The following is a 25633-nucleotide window of genomic DNA, read 5'->3' on the forward strand; positions in this document are numbered from 1 at the left end:
ACAGGGAAATCATGCCTCACCAATTTATCAGAATTCTTGGAGGGGGTCAATGAGCATCTGGACAAGGTGTTCCAGTGGAGTGTACTTGGCCTGTCAGAAAGCCTTTGACAAAATCCCTCACCAGAGGTTCTTAAACAAAGTAAGCAGTCCTGGGATAAGAGGGAACGTCCTCTCATGGATCAGTAATTGGTTAAAAGATAGGAAACAAAAGGTAGGAATAAATGGTCAGTTTTCAGAATGGAGAGAGGTAAATAGCGGTATCCTCCAGGGATCTGTACCAGGACCAGTGCTGTTCAACATATTCATAAATGATCTCGAAAAAGGGGTAAACAGTGAGGTGCCAAAATTTGCAGATGGCACAAAATTATTCAAGATAGCTAAGTCCAAAGCAGATTGCAAAGAGTTACAAAGGAATTTCACAAAACTGGGTGACTGGGCAACAGAATGGTAGATGAAATTCAGTGTTGATAAATGGAAAGTAATGCACATTGGAAAACATAATCCCAACTATTTATACAAAATGATGGGATCTAAATTAGCTGTTTTCAAGAAACAGATCTTGGAGTTGTTGCCGGCACAGAGTGCCCGAGGAAAGCAACAGCGTGGTTCGTTGCCTGGTGTGCTTCGCGCCAATGAACACACCAGGGTGGAGAAGCAATCAGAGTTTATTTGAGATCTCAAAGCGGTTCAAGGAGACTGGCACGTCTCAGATCAAGCACACCATCATAAGCAGCTTTTCTCTTTTTATACATTTTGCAGCTAAGCTTTTTCCTTCTCCCCTCCTTCCCCACCCCCGTAATAGTTTACATTAAGCAAGTAGCAAGCAATTACATTTAAGCAGTTAAATCATCTTGGCGGCTATAAGTCCAGCTTGTTAGTAACTTCTCTTTGAATTATTATCTTGTCCCTTTCCTTTGATTTGTTATTTTGCCTTTCAGCCAGAACTATGCAGGCCTCATTATTACCGCTTGGCACCGGTATGAGCGGTGCTGCACCTGATAACTGGCTTTTACACATTCCAATTTCTGCATCTGGCTTTTGAGGTCAATTAGAGTTTAAACATGGAAAGACTTTGGTTCATCTAGGCCTAGTGCAGGAAGGTTTCATCGACACTCGTGGTCTTCCACCCTCCCAGTTATCTAGGGTTATGCCTAATGACACCAACAGAGTCATTATAGATAGTTCTCTGAAAACATCCTCTAAGTGTGTAGCAGCAGTCAAAAAAGCTAACAGAATGTTAGGAATTATTAGGAAGGGGATAGAAATAAGACAGAAAATATCATAATGCAACTATATCAATCCATGGTATGCCCACACTTTGAATACTGAGTGCAGTTCTGGTCACCCCATCTCTGGAGTGGCATGTGGAATACTGTGCCATGTAGGCGCCACTCCAGAGGGCACCAGAGCCCGTCTCCTACGGATACTGCTGAGGGAAAAAGTTCTGGCACCAGTGCATGTGGCGAGCACACACACCTAATATGGAATGGACATGAGCAACACATCTCGAAGAACACCAGTTACGGAAAAGGGAACTGTCTTTGCTTTCACCTAAAACTCCTTTTTCTTCTTTAGATCTCAAGCACACCCATACATATGTTGTTGCAGTAGGTTTAGAGCATCTCAAAATATTTTTATTTACCTAAATCTAAGAGATGGTTTTGAGGAATCAGGGGGGCTCCATCTTCTATATAGCTGCTGGTGAACTTAGATATCAGATCCTTGCCCAAAGAAAAGTTCCTCAAACTGCTCCAAAGTACCCTTTCTACTAAATTTTTTATAAATTTTCTCCAGACAAAGCACATAATTCATAGTAGGCTCTAACAGTCTAACAATTTCCCTAGTAACAGACAATAACAGTTCATTATTCTCCTTAGCAGCAAAGCATTTCTAATAATAACAATAAACTTCCAAATTAGAGGCACCTAAAACCAAGGTCTTTGTCTAAACATTCCCCCTATTTTAATGGGACCTTCACTTCTTGTCCCAACCTCCCATTCTGATAGAAAAACTGCAAATGTCCAGCTATTTGGCTTTGCCTCTCAGGGCCTAAGATTATCCTAGCTCTGTGATGTTTGGTTTTCAGCTGACAGTGGCTGAACACACAAGATGGCTGACTACAGTAGTATCAAATTCTGGGGTACACGCAGGAATATCAAATTCAGGCGTATAAAACTGGCATGGCCCCACTGCCCTTCAGTTCTTCTAACCACTGAAGATGGAGCAAGCTTGGATCACATGCAATTTCCTGACACTTTCCTCATCAATTTTTCAGGTTTTTTTCTGCCCCTTGGAGGCAAATGTTCTTTATAGTTAGTTAGATTGTCATTTAATCACATTTTTTAAAAGAATAAAAAAAGGAGAGTTCCGAGAACTGCTTCATTCACCCCTCCTAATGTGGGAGGCTCCTCAGACGTAGTTGGTTAAGCTAATACTGCATATGTTCAGTGTCAACTTTGAAGATTTTTCCAAAGCTGCAAAATCCATTTCTTCTTCCAGGAGTGTCCCTGTGGGTGCTCCACTTTAGGTAATTGTGCGTCACTGCACTTGTAATGGGAGATTTGTGGTAGCAGTGCCTGGTTGGGTTGCACATGCGCTGTCCCCAACTTGCGCCACCTCAGGCAGTTACATAGCACCATGTAACCAACCCCTCCCCAGCCCCCTCAGTTCCTTGTCTACTGCCTTTGGCTTTGCCTTTCCAATTTTTGAACATCCTTTTTGAAGTGTGGACACCAGAACTGGACATAGTATTCCAATAATGGTCTTATCAATGGTGCATACCTCCTCCCTACTCCTAGTAGCTGTTCTGCTGCTTATACATCCAAGAATCACGTTAGCTCTCATAACATATTTGGGTTCACTTCTGTTTCCTCTGGGCTTGATATTGCTGAGAGATGCTGGGGGGAAGGGGGGAGGAAGGAAGTGTAGGGCTGGCTTCAGCTCTTATTGGTTGGACCTTATAATTAACCCTCTCCCTGTTCAGTTTTCAAATATATAGAATGAAAATTTCAGATGTTTTTATTAGTATGTTCTGTTGTTTAAACAGGCTGTGTTACTCTGCAATTCTGCTTCTGATGACACAGCTCACTTTGTGGAGTTCCTATAGTTGGCTGAGTAAAACACTAGCAGTCTGAAATAGAGGTCCACAGAGTTAAATAAGTGGCCTAGAAAAGAAAAACAATCTGCATTGTGACACACCCTGGCAAAATTTAAAAGCAGTATACAGTTGTTATCCTGGGAACCAGTATTTAAGTCTTCCCCCAGGGACATGCCAAAGCAGTTGTACAACAGAGGTCTCAGGTTACCAGAGACATTTTGGAGCTGAGGTAGGACTGAAGCTCTAGGGCAGATTAACCAGTACTTTGGTATTTCTGGTTAGGATTAGCTGAAATTTTGCTTATCACAGAGCTTGGGTAGAAGTTCAGGATTTAAAGACCCTATTGGGCAACACATTCTGAATTGACAATTAAAACTATTCTTTTTTGTTGTTTGTTACAGAGATGTGCGTTCTTTAATTTTGGAGCATGGCAAGTGGTCTATGGTAGATAGATACAGGAGATTAATGAAGGGCCTTTACACTGAGTCGCTCTCATCCTTTGTTAAGGGCTTCAAATCACATCTGTATGTGGAGGGGCTAGTGCAAGGAAACTTCACAAGCAGAGTGAGTACTATTCTCAGCAGCTGAAGCCTGAAGTCTATATTAACTGGTCAAACCACCACTTTTAGAAGTTGTTCAAACACAATTGCCACAAACCCCATTTATAACACTGGTTTGCCAGTGTATAACTTTGCTTGCACTAGCAGTTTTAGGGGTATTTCACACCAGTGTCACTCACCCTATTAACCAGGGCCGGCACTTCCACCAGGCGACCCTAGGCGGTCGCCTAGGGCGGCAGGATTTGGAGGGCGGCATTTTGCCGCCCTCAGCGGAAATTCGGCGGCGGGTCCTTCACTCGCTCCGGGACCTGCCGCCGAAGTGCCCCGAAGACGCAGAGCGGAAGGACCCCCGCCGCCGAATGCTCAGAGGAGGAGCGCTGCCGCCTAGGGCAGCAAAAACCCTGGCGCTGCTCCTGTTGTTAACACTGTGGGACATCAAATGTAGACTGGCCACTGACGATTTCCCCTCCATGTTGTTTAAATATGCTCAGTAATTTTTAAACTCTGTGGTGGTAAAAAAGGCCAAAGCCTGTTCGTACTTGTGCTCCCAGTGTTTGTTACCAGTGGCGCTCCCAGGGTGCTGGTACAACTGGGGAAAACTTCCCTACAACTGCCAATGTAGATACAGCCTATGTAGCAAGGTCAAACCATATTAAGCCTCGCTAGGGTCCAATTCTGTTATCTTTACTCACACAAAACTTCTATTGAAGTCAGTGAAGGCTTTTTCCTGGTCACTGCTGGATCCAGCCATAGGTCTGACCTAGTCTAACTGACTTTTTAAAACATGGATATAACAGGGTTTGGCCCCATTGATACAGTGTCACAAACATTGTTGTGTAGTCAGTGAGTATGGGGCATGAACCCACTTGCTGTCTTCACTTTGTGTTTATCAGTTTTTCCTTGATCGGTAACGTTTGTCCTTGGATTGTCAAGCCTTTTGAGAAATACACCACTAAAATGGTGGGAGTGGGGATTCTTGTAATGACAAACATGGGCATTGGCTTTTAGGAGAAATTGAGGTTTAGCTCTGGGTATTATGGAGTCTTTGAGATGTTTTGCACTAAGTGCTGTAGTTTGTGAATTAAATAAATCTCAGGACCCTGGATGCCCTGCAGTTGCACAGTGAGGTCCTGCAGCACTTACCATAAACTGCTGTTTTTCTCTTGTTTGTTGGCACTGCCTCAACAGGGGCCCAAGCTGCTCCTTCGCAGATTCCCCCTGACTCCTTTTGTGCATATCCCTTGCAGCTTAGCGTCTCAGCAGACTCTGTAAGTCATTTCTCTCATTCCCTTTCTTCTTTCTTGGCTTCCACGTTGGCCTTGTTGAGAGGCTACAAACTCCCAAGCAAGAGACTGGATTGGAGATGTCTGTTTCTTCCCACAGCATAATATAGACGAGATCATGCTGTCACGTTGTAGGGGAAGGGAAAGGCTTGGTGCTGGGCTAGCCTCCCGCCAAAATGCTGTACTATGTGGCAAGGCTGGGGAGGACTGGACAGTTTCTGTATTTGCTGGCCCCTTTCTGGATGGGTGTAGAATGTATTGGAGCTGATGCTTAAAGGGCTAATAATCCCATTCTTCTAAATAAAGCTATGTTTATGTTTTATCTCCTAGGAATCAAAGGATTTTCTGAATTATGTTGTTCTGTGAGTATCTCTCTTTGGTTCTTTCACCTTTCACCCTTGCGAGCTATAATTATATTACAAAGTTATAAGTCTTGGTTAACATTTTCTTTTCCTTTGTGGTGTGGAGAAGAATGTTGTAAACAATTGGAATTTCCATTTTTTAAAAAGAAATGTAGTAACTATATTGTCACTATTTTCTGGAAATCTTCTGGTTTTGGTGTTCGGATCTGATGGTGGTTCACGTAGGATGTGATTTTAGATTTGTTGTAGAAGGGGGAGTGGATTGAAGCTGTTTTGAGTATTGAGATATCTAGATTATGAAGATTATGGTTCTTAGTTTTGGGTTAAGGAATGGGCAAGTGTTTGACACTTTGCTGTTTGGACTCCCTTCAGAAAACTGCAGTTCCTTCCCTTGCCACACCCATGTCCTGTTCAATTTCGGGTGGTAGACCTGCCAAACACACACCTACTCTGCAAGGTGAAAACCCTTAACAGAGGTGATGCCAACTCTGAAGTGACAGTCTATTATCAGGTAATGTGTTAAGCATTTGAGTATACTCATTTATTTTCCTTGCGGTGACTGCTGCTACTAGTTATGCTGTCTGGATTAGGAAAGCCATCAGCATAACAATTCTCCAACCATTATTTTAAGAATATGTCTTGAATTCTAGTGATCCCATAAACACATGAACAAGGTCCAAGTTGCTAAAAATCCTTAATGAAGTTGTTGTCTGTATTATTTTGTGTGTGAAAGTTCTAGATCTATTATGCCTTATGCAGACATGTTCCATCCACTTCCATCCTGATATTGCCTTTCTTCCTCACCTTTTCTCCCCCAGATGGTGCCTGTTGATGCCCCCTATTCTTTGATTAACTCAAGATTGTCTTTTTACCCATTCTGGTCCTTTTGCCATGAGCAGCCCTTGTCTTCCACTCAGAGGGCTACTTTGAGGACACATTGGAGGCCAGAAAGTCTCAGATTGCTTTTTTTATTGCAAATTGCAATGTACTTAATGGTGAAATCCACTCTGACTGGTTCTCTCTCTCTCTTAAAAAGTTTTAGAGTAGCAGCCGTGTTAGTCTGTATCCGCAAAAAGAAGAACAGGAGTACTTGTGGCACCTTAGAGACTAACAAATTTATTAGAGCATAAGCTTTCGTGGACTACAGCCAACTTCTTCGGATGCATCCGAAGAAGTGGGCTGTAGTCCACGAAAGCTTATGCTCTAATAAATTTGTTAGTCTCTAAGGTGCCACAAGTACTCCTGTTCTTCTTTCTCTTAAAAAGGCCCCTCTAGTTACTTGGACCATAGCTCTTAGCTTCATGAGAAACCTCTAAACTGTTTTCAATTAGTGTTTTTGTTCTTTTAGTCTGGGGCTAGGAGTTTAAGAGAATACACCCTTATGGAGCTGCTTGTGGTAAGTTTTGTTCCTTTCCTTATAATGCTTGAGTGTTTATTAATGCGTGCCCATAGAAGGAGCACCTATGTCCTATATATGATAGCGTCTGCCATGTAAACAATGGCTGGTGTCAAGATGAGACTACAAATCTTAATGATACATGTGACCCACTCGAATTAGCCTTTTATTTCCCCTATGGGTATAGGTGTTTGAAGCATAATGTCAGGAAAACCCAATGAGCGGTTTCACTCATGAACTCAGTGAAGTAAACTTTCTTCCTATCAAACTTCCTGAATAGCAGGATTTCTTGTAATTCGGTTACATGGTTATAGTTTTACTCCATGCTAATTCCTTTCTGGGGTGAGGGGATTCATTGCGGTTTAGGCTTTCCATTGTTTCTTGTTTTGATCATTCTTCGGTACTGAGTCTGAGCGAAAGCAGCCATTGTGGGATATCTGTTGCTGTAAGTAGGAATGTCTTCTGACTGAACTCATGCTGTATTCAGATGCACATGGAGGAGCCTTGCTTCAACTTCCTGCGAACGAAGCAAACCCTTGGGTAAGTTCACTGCATTGGGTACAGTTCCTGTTCAACTGCTTTATCATATATGATACGTCCTGTGTTACTATGGAAACTCCCTACTGCATGATAACTAACTCCTGCCACAGTGTGGCGGAAAGTACAGTATAACATCCTAAAGCCAAAACCAGCAATTTCTTTGGTGCCATATAAAAATGGCAAGGTTATGTGCAGTAAAGCTTCTCTAAACTGGTCAAGTTACTCATCAGAAAAAATAATTGTCAGCAAGGTCTTGTCCTCCAGGTTAGAGTCCATAACCAGAAGGTAACATAATTTGACTAAGCAGAAAACTATCTCTCCAGCTTGGTGTTCAGCACTGACTCTGGCTGTGGAGCTAGACTTCCTCAAAAGTAACATGCCTTCACTCTGTCTTCCAAGTAGCTACCACTGTAGCTTTCCCAGGACCACGTATGTAAAGGGTGGGGATTGCTGAGCTTGAATTAACTCCTGTCACAACCGCAGCTACAACCCCTTCTACTTAGGCTCTTTACTGTGAACTAAGAGGCTCCAATAACCCTGACTGGCCAGTACCTTGACTATGGATAATGGTATGATTCTGTCGTGGAGATCATGGATTCTGTGACTTTCTGGGACCGCTGGGACTTCTTCCGCTATGGCCGGGCTGGAGCACCTGTCAGCCCCAGGGCTGAAGGAGTGGCCGGGGTTGGGTCAGCCCCTTGGGGCTGGAGTAGTGGCGGGGTTGGAGCCATTGCTGGAGGTCAGTCCCTGGGCCACTGGAGCAATGGCTGGCGATCGGCCTTGGGGCTTCCAGAGCAGCTGGCCAGTGGGCGGACTGCCAGAGCAGCAGTCCCCAGGGCTGAAGCAGCAGCTGGGGTTGGGTCAGCCCTCCTGAGGCTGGAGCAACTGTCTGAGGTCAGCCCCTTGGCAGTGCTTGATTGTTAGTCCTCCCCCACCCCGGATATTTTTAGTAAAAGTCAGGGAAGGGAGAGGTCACGGGCTTCCATGAATTTTTGTTTATTGCCCACATCCTGTCCCTGACTTTTACTAAAAATACCCATGACAGAATCTTAGCTTTTACTATAAGGGTTCTTGTAATTTCACAGATCTGGAGTGCAGGATTTCTCAGAACACGAGTACTCACCTTAGCTTGTTTGCTGAACAAGAAAAGTCCAAGGCCACTTGATTCAAGAGATTTGATATTTGTTGTTTCAGAGGGAATCTTGAATTAATAGCTGCCTCATTGCTAAAACCTTAGATCTATGTATTGACAATATTCTAATTTAGTAGTTGTGGATGGTAAATGTAAAGTGACTTGTTCTTGTGAACTTTTTTTTTCTCCTTTTGGTTTAAGCTACCATGTGTACCCTACATGTAGAAATACATCTGGGATTCTTGGGTTCTCTGTTACCGTAACCACACAAGCAACCAAGAACAAGTGAGTTTTTTCTGGGTATATCTCATTTAATCAATTCCAAGGCCTCGGGCATTGGTGTACCTCAGTTCCTCCTCCTGTTCTCTGCCTGGGGCATACAATAGTTTAATCTCCAGAGGGCTGTAATTCTTTACTTTACTTCCAGTTATTGGGGTTAGTGTGGTGTGGCTGGGTGATGTTGGTATCCTTTGACATACTGGAGGTTAGACTAGATGCTCTGGTGGTCCCTTCTGTCCTTAAACTGAATTTATTACTCTTAATAATTTAAAAGAATGGTTAAACTGCATGTTAGTGTTTCCATCTCAGGGGCCCTTGGCCTTTTGTGGCTTTTCAGAGCTAACCTTTGCAGATCTCAGCTGAAGTAGTAGCTGTCTACCACCTTGTAAGCATATAGCCAAGTAATATTTCAGGACCCCTGACGTTTTTCCACAGTACTTTAGACTGAGATTTGTCTTGTGGCAATCTGTCTTGGACTGGTTACAGAGCTTCCATCCCAGAGAGAGTTACAGGAGATGTGTTCTCTTTAAGATATCTTTAATGCACCGCCAGTTAGAGCTGTTGTATGTGCAGATAAGATATGTTATACATGGCTCCACCTAGTGGGTAATAGTAAATACAATTTAGCATTCCATTACATCTCCCTCTTTAAGTTTTACATTCCTACAATTTTACAAAATGTACACTATCATGCTATCTTTAAAGTTCAATACATATAATTTTGTTAAGTGTTTCTGAATTGTATGGGTTTTCTAATTACACAACCCAGATGTGTAACAACTTGGTCATCTGGCTGTCCATTAATTGCAATGACTGTCTCTGGTCAGTTTGGAGTCTTTGAGTCATCATCTTCTTTTTCTGCATCTGCCATGTGTAAAGTTTGCTCTGTTGATCTCAGATGATTTCAGCTCTGAGAGGGGTTGAAGGCTATGGTAAGTCCCTTCTGTTATGACTGTCACATCTGCTTCTGAGTCAGCTTTAAAGTCAATAGTCTTTCCATGAATATTCAGTTTCACTCTCCAGGCAGGCTCTGTGTGATCATATGAGATAAATCCCAGAAACAGTGACACTTGATTGTCTGTCTGTAATATGGGTCAACTCCCTGACTGCTTTGGTGCAGCAAAGAGCTGCAAAATGTCTATATTTTGTGCATTTATTATATCTTGCGCCTTTGGCTGTACATATATGTCTTGGGCTATGAATTTTTCCACATCTCCTGCATTTAGGCTGAAAGGCTTTGTAGCTAGTCTGGAATTTGTCCATTTTATTCTCAGGGGTCTTATGATAATTACTTTCAGCAGTTTTGCTGCATCTTTTACAGCTCCTAAGCTATTTCTTGCTTTTCAAGTTTGGTGAATTGCTCTTGGTTTTGCTGCTTCACCATCTCAGACTAGTTTGCTATTTGAATAGCTGTGTGTAGGGTTAAATCTGTTTTTAATTTTAGGTGCTGTGAAAGATTTTTATCTGCAAGCCCTGTAACTAATCTATCTCCAATATTTTCATGTTTTACAGTCTCAAAAACAGTTTTCTGTCAATGCAAGTAAAGCTGTGATAAAAGATTCAACAGATTCTTCTGGTTGTTGAATTTTTTGGTGTAAACATGCGCTTTCATAAATCACATTTCTCCGAGGTATAAAGTATGCATCAAAGATAGACAGAACCCTTTCATAGTCATTTCTGTGACTGTCTTCATTAAATGTAAAATCTTTAAAGATCTGCTTCTCCATAGCATAAATTAAAGAGCATGTCTGTATGTTTCCAGTTTCCTTGTGGAGTTTGGTTGCAAAGTAAAATCTTGCAAAATGTTACTTCCAGTCTGTCCATTGCACCATCTAGTGGCTGAACTGTGTAATACAGTTTGCCTGTACTGAAAAGTGTTCTCATGGCTCTCACACAATAGAGCTGGTCCTGGATTCTTCTTCCCATTTGCCAGTCTGTTTAAGAGCAGAGTCTGATGTCCATATTACAAGTATCACACCACAGACTCACCATTTAAGTTAAAAATGGGAAAATTCATTTGCAAATTTAACACCATTAATCTGGGCTTGAATAGGGACTGGGAGTGGCTGGCTCATTACAGAAGCAGCTTTTCCTCTCCTGGAATTGACACCTCCTCATCTGTTATTGGGAGTGGACCACATCCACCCTGATTGAATTGGCCCTGTCAGCACTGGTTCTCCACTTGCAAAGTTACTCTCTTCTCTCCATGTGTCAGTATATAATGCCTACATCTGTCACTTTCACTCTATGCATCTGAAGAAGTGAGGTTTTTACCCACGAAAGCTTATGCCCAAATAAATCTGTTAGTCTTTAAGGTGCCACCAGACTCCTTGTCATTTAAGTTAGGTGACTTCTTATTTTCCAGTACGTAAAATGCCCCTATCAGCCTCATGACATATGTATTGTTTTAACATATTGACTTTATTTGATAGAGAATTTACTGAAGTTTTAAGAAATCAGTGATTAATGGTGAAAATTTTGAGCATGTGTGACTCTGACCAACCAGTGGTCTTCGTCATGCCACACATTGTGTTCTATTTAAGGCAACAATGATGTGCTTATACTGCCTCCAACTTCATTTACCACTGAACTGAGTGAAGCATTTTAATCTTCTTGCTGGGTTTATTTCACCTTTGATTTTTATTGTCCATTCTGCTAGGGTGCTTCAAAGATGACTCCTGCATGCGTTCTCTCTGAAGCTGTATGCATGTGTGATATTAAGTTAGCTCCATAGAATGCACTTCTTTAGTAGATTCTGTGTAATTACAGCCATGACTCATACTTTCCACATACAGTTTTAATCTTAGGCTCTAATGCTGCAAAGAGCTCAGATGGAGGGGGAAAGGTCAGGGTTCCCTTTTTGTCTACAGCTAGTCCCTAGGGGCATTGTCGAGACACTCCCTCTGAAATCCTGGTGGGTGGTCAGTAAGTGCACTGCAAGGTGTTTGCTCGTGAGGGGGCTTGGCACACGGCTTCTCCACGCTCACTTTTCAAGATAATCACTTTTGCGAAAACTCCTCCTTGTCTCTATTTCAGTGTCACACGGCACAGCATTTCTAATGTTTTATGACACACACAAGACCATTAGACTACTGTATATTAAATGATATTTGACTTACTTTTCATAGGCCAGTAAAACCCATCTCAGTTTTCAAAGCTCTCAGTGAATGACCTTTCAAATGCTGTTTTATCTTAAACTCAGAGTTCACGATAAACTGGTTTGATTCAACATCTTTTCACTGATTTTAAATAGATTTATTGCTAATCTTTAATTTTTAACAAAAACAGAAGCAATCTGGAAACAATAATAATATACAGCCTTCTTTTCTTTGTCTCTGCACCCCTCCAAATGGCTGCATGTTTTTTCCTTGGAAATATCAGCCCAATGGACATAGCAGTTGGGAAACACTTGTTTAAACAGCTGTCACACCTATATAACACCTGCTTCCCTACAGTCCTTTAGCTTGTGTCTGGGACCCCAGGCTCATGCTTTCTCTATGGCTTAGGACTACTTGCTAGCAAAATTTCTGCCATGCCATTACCAGTCAGGAATTAAAAGAAGTAGAAGTAGTATTGGCTTCCTGCACATAAATCTTTAGTGGTCTTATATGAAAGGACTGGCTAGCTTTATTTGTCAAGTTATCTTATTTCTTAGGACAGGGAAAGGTTTCAAATTGAAACTGATAATGTCTTTCCTTTGTGTGCTCCTTAGCAAACAGGTTATGTTCTATGGACCACCTGTGCCTCTCAAAAATCGCATTTTTCCTCTTCCCTTCTTGTTTAGTTTCTCCTTAGGATAATGAAGGACTCACTTGTGCAAACAGCAAAGCATGTTCTTAGCTCCTGAACCTCCAGATTTAAAACTATTGATTTCCCCCCACTTATTTATTAAGTTCTGCCAATGTTATTCATATGGTTCCTAATATTTCCCTTATTCCTTTCAGCTCTGAATTTGTTGACAAGAAAATAGAAGAATTTCTTTTGTACTTTGAGGGGAAAATGAGGCTTTTAACTGAAAAAGCATTCAGGACTCAGGTAAAAGTGGAAAAGCAGCCCAAACACAGCTCATAAGAATGGCTCTGATCTTCCCATATTGTTAAAAACAGAACATGCAAGCTCTTTGGAGAGGGAGAAAGTGGAGGCGATCAGATACTGATGCTGGAGCTGCTCCTTGGCCATGCTTCCAGGCATTGGCTACAGCGCACAGTAGCATTTTCTGAAATTGGCACTGGACAGGGTACTTTGATTTTTTTCCTTTTTTGGTTTTGGACTCTTCCCCTTCCGGGATGGGGTCTCCTGTTTTTCTGAAAGGCTCCAGATGAGCTCAGGGGACACATGCAGCCTTGTTCAATGGACACTACGACTATTAGTAATTCAGTACTCAAAGCAACCTTAGAGGCCAACAGTTGCATTTAACACAAGTTCAACCTTTGCTTTGAATCATTCAATACACAGCAGCCTGAGCCTAGCTAAACCCTGTTGAAGCAGAATCCCACCCCTTTCCCGATATGGTGGCTTCCGTGTAAGAGTAATAATCATCAGTCTGCTTTTACAGGTCAGTGCTCTAATACATATTAAAGAATGTGAAGATTCCTATCTTGGAGAAGAGGTGGATAGAAACTGGAATGAAATAATGACTCAGCAGTATCTTTTTGACAGACTTGCCCATGAGGTAGTGAATGAAACTTAAATGTCAACCAATGTTATTGTCTTACTGTGTCTCACTAGATACTTATATTTGAAATATAGAGTGAAATTCTGGCTCAATGAAAGTCAATGGTAAACTCTCTCTGATTTTACTGGGGCCAGGTTTACATCAATACTGAATATTGCTTCTTGAATAGAAAGTTTAACATCGTGTTAATACTTAAGCACCAATTTATAGTGACCTAGTATTAGGCATTAATATGGAGCCCTAGAGGGTGGAGTCAGTACCTCAAGGTCTGAATGCATTGTGACCTGGAGAGATCTGTATAAAGAAATCTTTGTTTTAAGTGTGTCAAGATGAATAGTAGTTACAACTTGAACCGGATTTTCAGAATTCATAGAAACGTCTAGCAATTCCATTTCATAAGCATCAGCAAGTGTTTCTGTCACTAACTGCTGCTTTCGGGATTTAAAATTTTGCTACAAGTATTTGTTCTGGGATGGAACTGGAGGATAATGGCAGAAGACTAGTAGAAACGTTCAAAATACTGTTCAACTGTTGGGAATTAGGTTGCTTTTAAAAGATGTGTCTGAAATTTGGACATTTGAAAAGTGTACTCTTGTGGGTTTTAGGTTGAAGCACTACGATCAGTAACTAAGTCAGACCTAGTTGACTGGTTCCAAGCTCATAGAGGCAAAGAGAGGAAAGCACTCAGTATACATGTGAGTATGTTTGGAATCATCGTGCTGTTAGATGAGATTGCTTCACACCAGTGAGTTAACAGTAACTTCCTTATTTAATTTCTAGGGCCTGTCCTTTTCTTCTTTCCCACATTCTATGACTAACTTCTTTTAAAATAGGTTTCAGGGTAGCAGCCGTGTTAGTCTGTATCCTCAAAAAGAACAGGAGTACTTGTGGCACCTTAGAGACTAACAAATTTATTAGAGCATAAGCTTTTGTGGGCTACAACCCACTTCTTCGGATGCATATAGCTATATGCATCCGAAGAAGTGGGCTGTAGCCCACGAAAGCTTATGCTCTAATAAATTTGTTAGTCTCTAAGGTGCCACAAGTACTCCTGTTCTTTTAAAATAGACTCCTGTGAAGAGGCTTATGTAAGTCATCTTTGCAGCACTTTGAAGCACCCTAGCAGAATGAACAACCTTCGCTTTTAAAAAAGAAATTAAATTATAAAATTGAAAATATCATTTCCTATAGCTATTAATATCTGAACTCTTGTTACTGCTTTAAACCCATGTCAGAGGAGAGGAATAAATCTTCATTTTGTGTATATAAAGTTTTCATAGTATTAGGAATAAATTACTTAACTCTGAAAGTTGCAGAAAGAAGTAAAAGCCTATGGATATATCTACACTGGAATCGGAGGTGTGACTGCAGCGAAGTGTAGACATACTGGAGCTAGTTTTGTTCTCTAGCTAGTGTGAATAGCCATAATAGTGAAGCACTGGCAGCACAGGCTGTACAAACCCACCTAGAACCCTGGGTATATACTTGAGTGGCTATCAGCTAGCCCATGCTGCTGTGGCTTTACTGCTCTTGTTGTTTGAGCTAGCTAGATCAACGCTAGCTCAGGTATGTCTACATGGGCTGCGGTCATACCTCTGATTGCAGTGTAGACATACCCTTAATTTGGTCTGTACTGCTATAAGTATTGAGTGTCCATGGAATCCAGATTGAAACTTAATGTTTAGCTAAAATATGCTTAAAATGACCCACTCGTACCCTAGATTTTAAGCATCCAAACTTTTACTGTCTTCTTGGTAACCCTCTGGCCTTTGAATTTTCAGGTGGTTGGATTTGGCAAACAAGAAGGCGACTCAGATGTTCAACAGTCCTTACTTGGTGAAATATATCAACTCACATTCTTACCCCCTTCCTCCTATATGAAGAATACCAGTTACATCAGGGACATTAGAAATTTCACATTAATGCTTAACCTCCTCCCTTACCACAAGATATTAAAATAAATTATAGTTGTTTTCCCCTGCATTTAAGTGTAGTTTAAGTAATTTTCAGTTTGAGAACACTGAATCATTTAGCCTCACTAAATGAATTTGTATTGTCAGCAGCGGTAGATGAGTTCTTCCCTTATTTTAATGAAGCTTTGTAGCATTGTACATCCACTTTGCTCTCTCCCACTCCTTCTCTGAAATCTGAAACAAATTTATTTTTAACAGTTGTTAATGGAAAGTATAACTCCTGTCCCCATTCTTAACATACTTCAAGTTATTTTCCCTCCCTTGTTTTTTATTGCGTTCTTATTGTATTCAAGACAACATGCTATGTAAACTTAAAACATTAATAATCTAGTCTTTATATTTTAGACACACTATTTCAGAGATCTCTTTGAACTTTTCATTACTCTGCAAAGGTACTTGTAAGAGCCTTAAAGAGATACTGCACCATATCAGCAAATTTCCGTACTTAAAACTTGCCTTCAGACAGCTTTTTAACCAGTGGGCCGTCTCACAGTCCAGAATAGCCTCCATCCACTCTTGCACTAGCCACGCACCCAACACATCCCGGCACCAATGGCTGCACAGGAGGGCAGCATAGGACCATCTGCGCTGCTGGAGCAATTCCCAGGGGGTATTTTGGCCTCCATTATGCTATGAGAGCAACATAAAAGGATCATAATGGCACCTTGTGAAATAATTTTTATCTGTGCAAAGGGATTGAAAAGTAGGTGTAAAATGCTACAGATCAGAATGGTAGCATTCTATATCCACTTTGCATAGGGGAGACTACACAATGTGCCAGGCAGCAAAGAAACAGGCCCTAAGCATTTAAATCATGGTTACAGCTTTATTTTCTAGTTTCGAAATGACAGAATGACTGATCTGATTTCATGCCATCTGTGGGATTAGCAAAACCAGAGAGACTAATAAACAGCAAACATGACAAATTAATGATGCAGAAGTAATATGCAGACAGTTCAGGAGGTCAGGCTGTTAAAGCCAGGGGACATATGACAGTCATTGCTAACAGCTCATAAATAGACTGAATGTTAGCTCTAATGCAGATTGTCATCCAATTGTCTCATTGTACAGTTGACTACAACAATTTTCACACTCCACCTAACCTTTTTATTGTAAGAAACTCCCTACCATCAAAACTCACTATCCTTTAAATAAACACATTAGCCTTCCTCCTGCTGTTCATTTTCTTAGCAACACTGAACTCACCATTCAGATCAGGTTCAGTGTTTGGACCAAAATTATACCTGGAAGTACCAACAGTTTGAAGAGAGCTCTGGATTATCTGGGGAAAATGTATAGGGTCAGAGATTTTTCACTTGGCTGGCACTAAATTGTTTCTTTGTTAGGCACACTTTCAGCAAAGGCCAGAGACTGAATGAGTCGTGAAATAGACTATCAGTTCATTCCTAGAGGTGTTTCTTCCCCGTAGTATAGGGAAGCTGTAAATGTAAGTTGTATAGCTCCACATAAACCTGTAGTCCTTAGACAAGGATGCGGAAGTACTGAACCACATTTTAGCTCCCTCCTTTCCCCAATCATGTATGATCCAGCAATGTAACTGGATAAATGTTGCCATTTATCCTGTCAAATTACCAAGGATATTTGCTTCCTTAAATTACTCTAACTCCTAGCTCAGTATAAATATTGTTGCCTTAACAGCTCTTAAATGTTACAGTATTTTCAGTTCTCCCTCCCCCCCCCCCCAAAATAGGTTTAAGGTGCCCTTTGTAAATAGCTGGCGCTGTGAAGCACAGAGAATGCTCTTTCACTGCTGTGTACAGTGAGTGTGAATTGATGCATTAAGCCACGTTAAAGGTTTTTTGTTTGTTTCTAATCAAATTTCAGTATTCTCCAACTCTCACTTGATACCTGGCTAGCCATTACCCCATGTAAGATCCAGATCTCAGGACATTCCTCAGTCTATAGCCTCTTGGTTTCTTCTGGCAGATGCTGCCACCAATTTCTAATCCAAAACCTTAAATCTTAATCTTTCAATCAGTACCCCTTCCTTCTGGAGAAATGGGTGGGACTTTTTTTTTTCTGTTTATGAATATTTACTGGCTGGCCAGAGAGTGTATTCAATCATAATTGCTATAATGAAACTAAAAGCAACAGTTCAATTATTCATATTTACTTGTTTGATCATTTAGTATGGGGGGCCCTGATTATGATTGGGGTTCCTGTGCAAAGCAGCAGCAATACAGATAGGAGGAGACTGTCCATCCCTCCATGGTTTACTCAGCTCCCACTGGCCCAAGACAGGTAAGCGCCAGGCCTGGAATGTAAATCAGTGCGCAAAAGGGTTTGATGTCAGTGGATGGTCCAAAGGTCTGCCATGTGGATTGTAGAATTGGGGTCTTGGTGTAGAACTTTTAATTGATATTTTGTGGTGTACAACTTTTAGTTGATATTTTGTAGTCTACAGAAGAGATTTCCATGTTTTCTCATGTTTCTGCTCCTACAGTTCCTTTCTAATGATCACTGTTGATTCCTGTGTTGTTGGTTGGTTGGTTGTTTTTTGCTGTCTTTAAGGTTAATAGTTGAATTACTAATGCTTTCAACTAGCCAGGAAGACTAGTTATTGTGGGCGAAATTCACCCCTGTGTGGAGAACCCCTCACAAAACATATGCACCAGTTAAGTTCTCAAGTAGGACCTTGTGCCTAGACCTTGGGTGAGTCTCTGCACAGGGGTGAATTTCACCCTGTAATGAGAAGTTTCTAACAGTTCATGGCCATGGAGGCACATTCTCCCTAGTCACTAGATAGGAATCGGATGTGGATTAGGAAGGGAATTTAAGACTTTTGTTCAAAAGACATTGTTCCCCTGCCCAGTGATCTAATGGAGAGCTGAGTCAGTACAAGGAGCTGATACATACTCCATCCAGAAGAGGGCAGCAATCCACCCACAATCCATTGATGTACAGTCATTGCAGATGCTGAAGAATTTATATAAAAACATAGATGTACTTTGTCTTAATGAAACTAGAGAACTCAGTGTTACCACACAGATGTATTTTAAATTGTCCCATGAGCCATCTAAGATAAAATGTGTAAAAAGTGACGTTAGAATATATATATTTTAAAAAAATTCTTGATAACCTAGATATACCACCTAAAGTTACCAGGAATGAAAAATTATAAATATTGTGGGAATACCTGAAAACTTCTACCAGGATTGGGACTCTGATGTGCTGGGAATTCTATTTTTTACTATTTGTTTCACTTTTTGCATTTCTCTCCACAGATTGTACAGACTTTTCTATACAGACTACTCTTTATAACTTTTTTTCATTGTCAGTGTAACTTTTCTTATGCACCACCATATTCTTGTAGTATTTTCTACCAGCAAGGGAAAGGTATTTTTCTGTTCTGTTTAGATTTGTTCACAGATTCCAAGGCTGAAAGGGGCATTGTGATCATCTGGTTTGGCCTCCTGTATAGCACAGACCATAGAACTTCCCCAAAGGAGTATATCTTTTAGAAAAACATCCAGTCTTGATTTAAAAATTGTCAGTGATGGCGAATCCACCACAACCTTTGAAGTTGTTCCAATGGTTAATTATGCTCATTGTTAAAAATGTACACCTTATCTCTAGTCTGAATTTCTCTAACTTCAACTTCCAACCATTGGATTGTGTTATACCTTTCCCAGCTAGATTGAAGAGCCCATTTTAAATATTTGTTTTCCATGTAGGTACTTATAGATTGTAATCAAGTTAACCCTTAACCTTCTCTTTGTTAGACTCAAGGAGCTCAATCCATTTAGCTGATCGCTATAAGGCATGTTTTCTAACCCTTAAACATTCTCACTGCTCTTCTCTGAACCCTCTCCAATTTATCAACATTTTTCTTGAACGGTGGACACCAAAACTGGAGACAGCATTCCAGCAGTGGTTGCACCAATCCCAAATACAGAGGTAAAATAACCTCTCTACTACTCAAGACTCCCCCTTTATACATCCAAAAATTGCATGAGCCCTTTTGTCCACAATGCCACACTGGGAGCTCATATTCAGCTGATTATCACAATACCCAAATCTTTTTCAGAGTCACTGCTTTCCAGGATAGAGTCCTCCATCAGGTAAGTACGACCAACATTCTTTGTTCCTAGATGTATAGGTTTACATTTAGCTGTGTTAAAATGCGTATTGTTTGCACCCAGCTTACTAGCAAGCCAGATGGCTCTGTATCTGTGACTTGTTTTCTTCATTATTTACAACTCCCCCAGTTTTGGTGTTATCTGCAAACTTGATCAGAGATGATTTTGTGTTTTCAGGTTAGGTTATTAGATTTGGTAATAACTATTTTTTCTGAATATATTTCAATATAAAAATAACAGGCTAATCAAAAGCCTAAACTATTTGACAGTGTTCTCTTTAAGGAAATAAGATTACAAATATTGTACATTTCTTAATGAATAAAAATGACCTTTAATGAATTTGGTACTTAAAATTGTCTTGTTACCACACTGTTCAAATGGCATGTTGTAGGATTGTTTGTTCCATTTATCTGCAACCCGTACACACTTCATTTTGTTCTGCAAACTTTTCAGGACACTGAAAAAAACCTCTGGAAGCAGAATCTTGACCTGATGGCAATTTAAATTTTCTCAGTTCTAACAAGAGGTAAATCATAATCATTTGACGTGGTCACTGGTATTTAATGGCCACTTTATGTAAAAATCAAGTAGATAAACTTCCTCCAAAGAACAAAGGTGACTGTAGAGAAAAGACTTAAAGGCAGGTCTTATGACACTTGGCTCTATGTTAGGAGGGTCTCTTCCCACTGAGACAAAGTTTCCTAATCAATTGGAGACAAATCCTACCCACTTCCCTGTTGCTACCGAGAGCACCAGATAAACTCAAAGTTTGGATTAGTGGGTAGGATTTGGGGAGCTCTTATAGGACATAAGAATCGCCTGCATCTCAGGAAGTGCATCTGGTCACTCTGGTACATTCTGTTGACTTTAATCTTGTAAAATTTGGGGGATTTTTTCCTCCTTACTTAACCAGTCATGTATTAGTTACCTGTAGTTAAACTTGGCAGAGCTGTGATGCTTTCAAAATTCACGAATAGCAGTGAGTGTTACAGATTTTAGCCTGTTTCTGGTTGTTCCAGGCTTGGTATGTAGTGGGGAGAATAGTAGTAGATTGCCATTTGGTCTTCCAAACCATACATAAGATATGATCCAAGATTACCAAAGATAGTGTAACAGTTATTTTTGAAGTTTGGTTCTTATGTGTATGTCTCCATGTCAGTAGATGCTGTGCTGTAATTTTGTTTTGGGTTTGTGAAGCTATTATTAATATAATGATGAGTATTATAAGACATCCATTGTTGGAATATCTGGGCACTCTTTAAATGGCTTGGATTAAAAGCAATAACGCTTCTACAGTATGGCAAGCAAATGCGCCATATGCCTCCCAAAAGCAACACAATTTTACAGAATGGGACAAAATGTAGTTTTTTGTAATGGTAAACGTTAATATATTTGTGTGCAGCAGGCTGTCTTGGTTATATTAACCTCAAATGATATGGATTTTAGTTCTGTCACCTATATAAAACTTTACATAATGTAAGCATAATTAAAACAAGCAGCATTTTCTGTGCAATTTGAAGGTGACAAACAGTATGAGTAGAGAAAGAGGACTTGACAATAGTCAAAGAATTGCCCATTGAGTATCCCTTCATTTGCATATAAAGGTTATGTAGCATCCATGTAGTTATGTAGGGGCTGCAAAGTTGTAGACTGGAAGAACTGGAGGATGTTAAATGCAGACTGACTGGGACCATAAAGAGAATAGAGAATTCTTACACAGCTAGGACGTAGAGCAACACTGCTATGTCCTGATTTGGCGATAGGCAATTAAGAGCTGACCCATTCCTTGAGACTAGCTGGATGTGTGTGTGTCATTCAGAAGAGTCTGATATTTGCATAAGAGCCTGATATTTTGGCATCAGGTCTAAGAGCTGCAGTTCTTAATAACAACTTTTCATGTATGTATTGTAATGGTTGTATTTCAACCTTTTTTCATTTGCAGACCCCTAAACATTTCAAATGGAGGGGTAGACCTCTTTGGAAATCTTAGACACATAGTCTACGGATCTCCAGGGGTCCACAGACCACAGGTTGAAAACTACTGTTCTGTGGTAATGACAACCTTCACGGACCGCTTAGAAATAGTCTGTGGAGAAAACCACTGATGTACTGTAAAATAACAGAACAGATCAGAAGTCCCAGATAAAAAAATTTAATCTCTCTATAGAAACAGTGCACTGTTTTACAAATGAATTCATTTGGTTTTCAGTACTCCTTTTTATGTAAGTACAGCAAAAGATATACAGACCATATTCTCCCCCCCTCCAGCAGTTCTTTTGTCCATAAAATGAAAACTGAAACACAAAAGGCACCAAGCAAGAACTCATTCTAACAGAACTTCATTATGACAAGACAGAGATCAGAACGGATTACAGTGTTAACAGTTGGGATTGTTAGGACATTGTTTATTTAAAATAATTTATTTAAAAAACACATTTGGTGGCTGACTTCTTTTGATTAGTTACAAATCTGTAAAGTTTGAAACCAGCACTGGACATCAAATTAATTTAAAACGGTTTGAAAAAAATGCTGCTTTTTATACACACATTTGTACAGTTTTTTTATTTTTTAAAAAAAGTATCAAAATTTAGAGCCTTCAAACATATTTACAGTTTGCTGTTAGTGTTATCACACACATGTACAGCTCAGTTTTTGTTCTTTCCTTCATGCACACAGTGCATGGACTTGTAGTAGAAGAACTTTGCAGATTAAAATAATAATTGGAAATCTGAGAATCACATTTCTCCACCTCCCTTAATGATCTTTAAGTAATCAAGCCGCCTCCTTTAGATTTTTAGAACTGAGGTTTAACTTCATAGTTCCTTTGTACAAATTAGTTTGTGGTATATAGTGTTTCCATGATGCATAGTGTAGCATTTTCTTCCTACACTTCACTCCTGTACCAAAACTTTAATCCCACATTAAATTGTGTGATTCCCTCCCACCGCCCAACACCCATCTTCAGATTTTGTTTTGGTCTTCCATAAGCTGTGATTCATGTATAAACGCAACACAGGTTACTCTACACCCTATTGCACAGTTTCAGATTTAGGACCCAATCCACAGAGGTGCTGAATACCTCTTGTCAGAGGTTGAGCCCCCTCCTCTTCCACTAAAATCAGTTAGGGCCTGATTTAAAGCCAATGGAAAAGTCTTCCATTGATTCTAATAGGTTTTTTTGAATCGTTCCGTTGGAACAGTGGGTGCTCTGTATCTAACAAATAGAACTGGATCCTTCATACACAGCAGGAGAGGTGTCTGGGAGTTGGAGCATATGGATATTGAAATGAGACATGGCAGCTATGGGATGGTGAGTTCAGAAAACTGCCCAAAGAGAATAAATCACTTGAACTTTTGCATCTGACTAACATGAGAAGAGAGGACCTGTGCCAAGTGGGAGAATATGAATTTCGTTCCCAGGAGCAGGAAGTAGTGCAGGAATGCAGTCAAGGTAATGTTTTCCATGACGAACAGTGATGATGGGGAAGAGAGTGCTTTGCACCACTCAGTGCCCTCTACCAGACAGTTTGGGTGGGAGTTGCTGCTTGGAGAGGGCCTGGTTCCTTACCCTAGCTGGAGGCTACTGGTGCAACTTGGGCCAGGCCTGGCTTAGGAGAAAGGGCTGCTTATGTTGAAGAGTTGATGCTGTGGCCCAGCCAGTAAGTGGGGGAGAAAATGTGGTCCTGCCTGAAACTGAGAGGTTAAACACTCATTATTTTCACCTCTCCTGCTACCTGATGATGATTGGGTGATAGAAGGAAGCAAGATGTTCGTTATGTGGGAATAGGGAAACCTCGCAGGGCATGAGAGATGTCACTCCGCATTTTCCCCCTACCAGAACACCATGAAGCCACAGAATTAGCAAAGTAACACTTAACTCTTCACTGGAGTGGGTTGTAACAAGCACTGCTAATAAATAAATAAGTAGAATGTAAGATTTCCTCAACTCTTTCTAATGCTATAGAAATCGTGAAACTTATGTGTTAGTGTCACAATATCCTGCCAGGGACAATGATGTCCATCACATCTACCATTGTTCCCATTGTAGAGAATAGCCTCGGGGTGCCAGATCATCTAGGACTGGTATGATAGTCCCATAGTTGCTCAGCTTTAGGAACAGGTGAGATTGTAAGGCAGTGGTCCCCAAACTCTCTGCCCTGCCCCGTCCCCCAATGGTCTGCACCCCCCCCCAGGAGCGCAGTTGGGGGCTGGAAGTGGGGCCAGGAATGGAGCTTGATGGCGTTCCCTCCCTGTCTCCTGTGGGTGCTGGCCTGGGCTCTGCCACGCCCCCCTTAGAGGGGCACACACCACAGTTTGGGGACCTGTTGTCAGGATTGGGTTGTTTTGGGTTTTTTTCCAATTACCTTTTCAGCCATCCTACCAAGAGCTGTATATTCGAGGGCAGTCTGCTGACATTTTTTTCTTTAACCCCATACCTGTTGATCCACATTCCACGGACAACCTGCTGTGGTGAATGCACTGCTACAGTGCTGGATGTTCCAGCTACATCCACTTGGAATATACCTGCTGTGAATTCCAGGTATGGCAAGTTGGACTGCATCTCTGTGCTTCCTAACACTTCATTCATTTTAACAGTGTTAACAATCGGTAGTAGCACAGCAATAAAAGGATTAAGGAAAGATTTTTGTGATGAGCTATCTCCAGGGAGTTGATATATGATTACCAGACAGAGAAAATAATCACTTTTTATAAGCTGTAAACAAGATTCCCATGGAGGAGAAAAAAATGACAGATTTAGGTTTTCTTAAAAAATCCTACACCAAATAACCCCCATGGAGACAGACATGACATAAAGCCATGTTGAAACCTAATAGGAGTTTCTTCTGTGTGAGAGACATGAAGTGAAGAAAAGTTACTGTATGAAGACATTTTTGATGTAAAGATTTTTTTAAAAAAAGGAAATCAAGTGTGCTAGTGCCTGAGTCCTGGCCAGTACATCTGTCTGGGCTTGAAATACAAAGTAAACCATTTTGACAGCAGAAATTCATTACGGGAGTGCTTCATTCATTTTACAGTATCATTGATTATCCTAGTGTACAGCTGTTTCTTACTCCAATGGCTTTAGACTTCAAAGCAAATTTTCCATAAACATTCCTTAAGAATTCAATCCCCCCTAATTCCCATAGACTTGGGCTAGTAGTTTTAAAATATATTTATATGTATATATATGTATATATTTATATGTCTATATCTATCTATCTAGCCTAGATAGATATATGCACAGCAAGCCAAACATACAAAAAATAAATACTCTCACCCCTCTTTACAGAACAAATCTTATATCCCAATTTTGTTAATAAATATTCTAAACGGCTTGTATAGCATTTTTTTACTTATGTTGATGGATAGCCACAAAGCATGTTCAACCTATTTACAAAACCGCTATAAATATAGTTTTAAAATGACGCATAGCTATTGAACCCGGCAGGTTATGTATACTGGGTTAGTAGCTCAGCCGTAGCCTCTTCACTATCACGTATGGGTAGTGCAACAAGTTAAAACGTGTATAAAAGATTATACATACAAAACTCTCACATCCTTTGGATGTTTGCAGTTCATTATAACTTTGTGGTTACCCTTCTGCAACATAAATAGTAATTAATTAGAGGGAAGAAAAGGATGGGGGCGGGGGTGTTCCATGATCCAAAGTGAATCTGTTCAGTGCATATTATTCCATTGTATGGGATTAGAGCAGTGACTTGGTCCTCATGGTAACCCATCATCTTCCAGGCTCAATGCTACACGCTGTGGAGGAAGGAAAACACAATAGTGGTAAATGCTTGAGTGACAGAATCATTTGATCTCTTTGGACCTAATACCTTACTCATGAATCCTTCCCTCCTCCCCCCCCGCAAATCCCACTCATTTCAATGGAGTAACACCTACACTGAGTACTTATTAGTACCTGGTCCTTCATGCCTCCAATTCCCCTTCCCCCAAATGGGGATAAGCATTACTCCCATGCACTACAGATGTGGTGGGAGGCCAAGTTCACCGATGTCTGTGACGCACATTAAAATCTTTGGATGGGAGGAATGACAGCAGCGCAAGGATTGCTATTATTATTACTCATTCAGCGATATTGAGACAGTGCCCTTCCTCACACCTGCACTGCTTTTACTCCCTTCTCTTTGTCCTTCCCTTCACAACTCAGTTATTACTCATCCAAGCTGCCTTGGGGACACTTCCCTGAAGAAACCACTCTGCAGGGGTTC

General features: G+C 40.7%; 2 protein-coding genes and 1 long non-coding RNA gene across 9 annotated transcripts in view; 2 read left to right on the forward strand and 1 right to left on the reverse strand.

The window, feature by feature from the left end:
• LOC101941153 (nardilysin-like) overlaps positions 1-15425 on the forward strand; it is an 80040-nt gene extending 64615 nt beyond the window's left edge. For 4 of the 6 annotated variants that reach the window (XM_065555372.1, XM_065555367.1, XM_065555370.1 and 1 more), the window contains 10 exons: positions 3499-3661; positions 5271-5302; positions 5675-5813; positions 6651-6698; positions 7186-7238; positions 8572-8655; positions 12594-12684; positions 13205-13321; positions 13930-14019; positions 15106-15425. In XM_065555372.1, coding sequence (XP_065411444.1) covers positions 3499-3661; positions 5271-5302; positions 5675-5813; positions 6651-6698; positions 7186-7238; positions 8572-8655; positions 12594-12684; positions 13205-13321; positions 13930-14019; positions 15106-15285 — 997 coding nt within the window. In that variant the 3' untranslated portion in view covers positions 15286-15425. The remainder of the gene's footprint in view (positions 1-3498; positions 3662-5270; positions 5303-5674; positions 5814-6650; positions 6699-7185; positions 7239-8571; positions 8656-12593; positions 12685-13204; positions 13322-13929; positions 14020-15105) is intronic. The other 2 variants (XM_065555368.1, XM_065555371.1) reach the window with 2 other exon arrangements.
• A 3657-nt stretch (positions 15426-19082) lies between these two features.
• LOC135973219 (uncharacterized) lies at positions 19083-19923 on the forward strand. The gene is made up of 3 exons (XR_010589989.1): positions 19083-19215; positions 19346-19379; positions 19851-19923. It is a non-coding gene; the product is annotated as an uncharacterized LOC135973219 (long non-coding RNA).
• A 4809-nt stretch (positions 19924-24732) lies between these two features.
• LRP8 (LDL receptor related protein 8) overlaps positions 24733-25633 on the reverse strand; it is a 258479-nt gene continuing 257578 nt past the window's right edge. Inside the window, exon 19 of one of the 2 annotated variants that reach the window (XM_008167917.4) lies at positions 24733-25163. In XM_008167917.4, coding sequence (XP_008166139.2) covers positions 25125-25163 — 39 coding nt within the window. In that variant the 3' untranslated portion in view covers positions 24733-25124. The remainder of the gene's footprint in view (positions 25164-25633) is intronic. The other variant, XM_008167918.4, reaches the window with a different exon arrangement.

This window comes from Chrysemys picta, chromosome 8, assembly GCF_011386835.1.
Source record: "Chrysemys picta bellii isolate R12L10 chromosome 8, ASM1138683v2, whole genome shotgun sequence".
Taxonomy (NCBI): domain Eukaryota; kingdom Metazoa; phylum Chordata; order Testudines; family Emydidae; genus Chrysemys; species Chrysemys picta.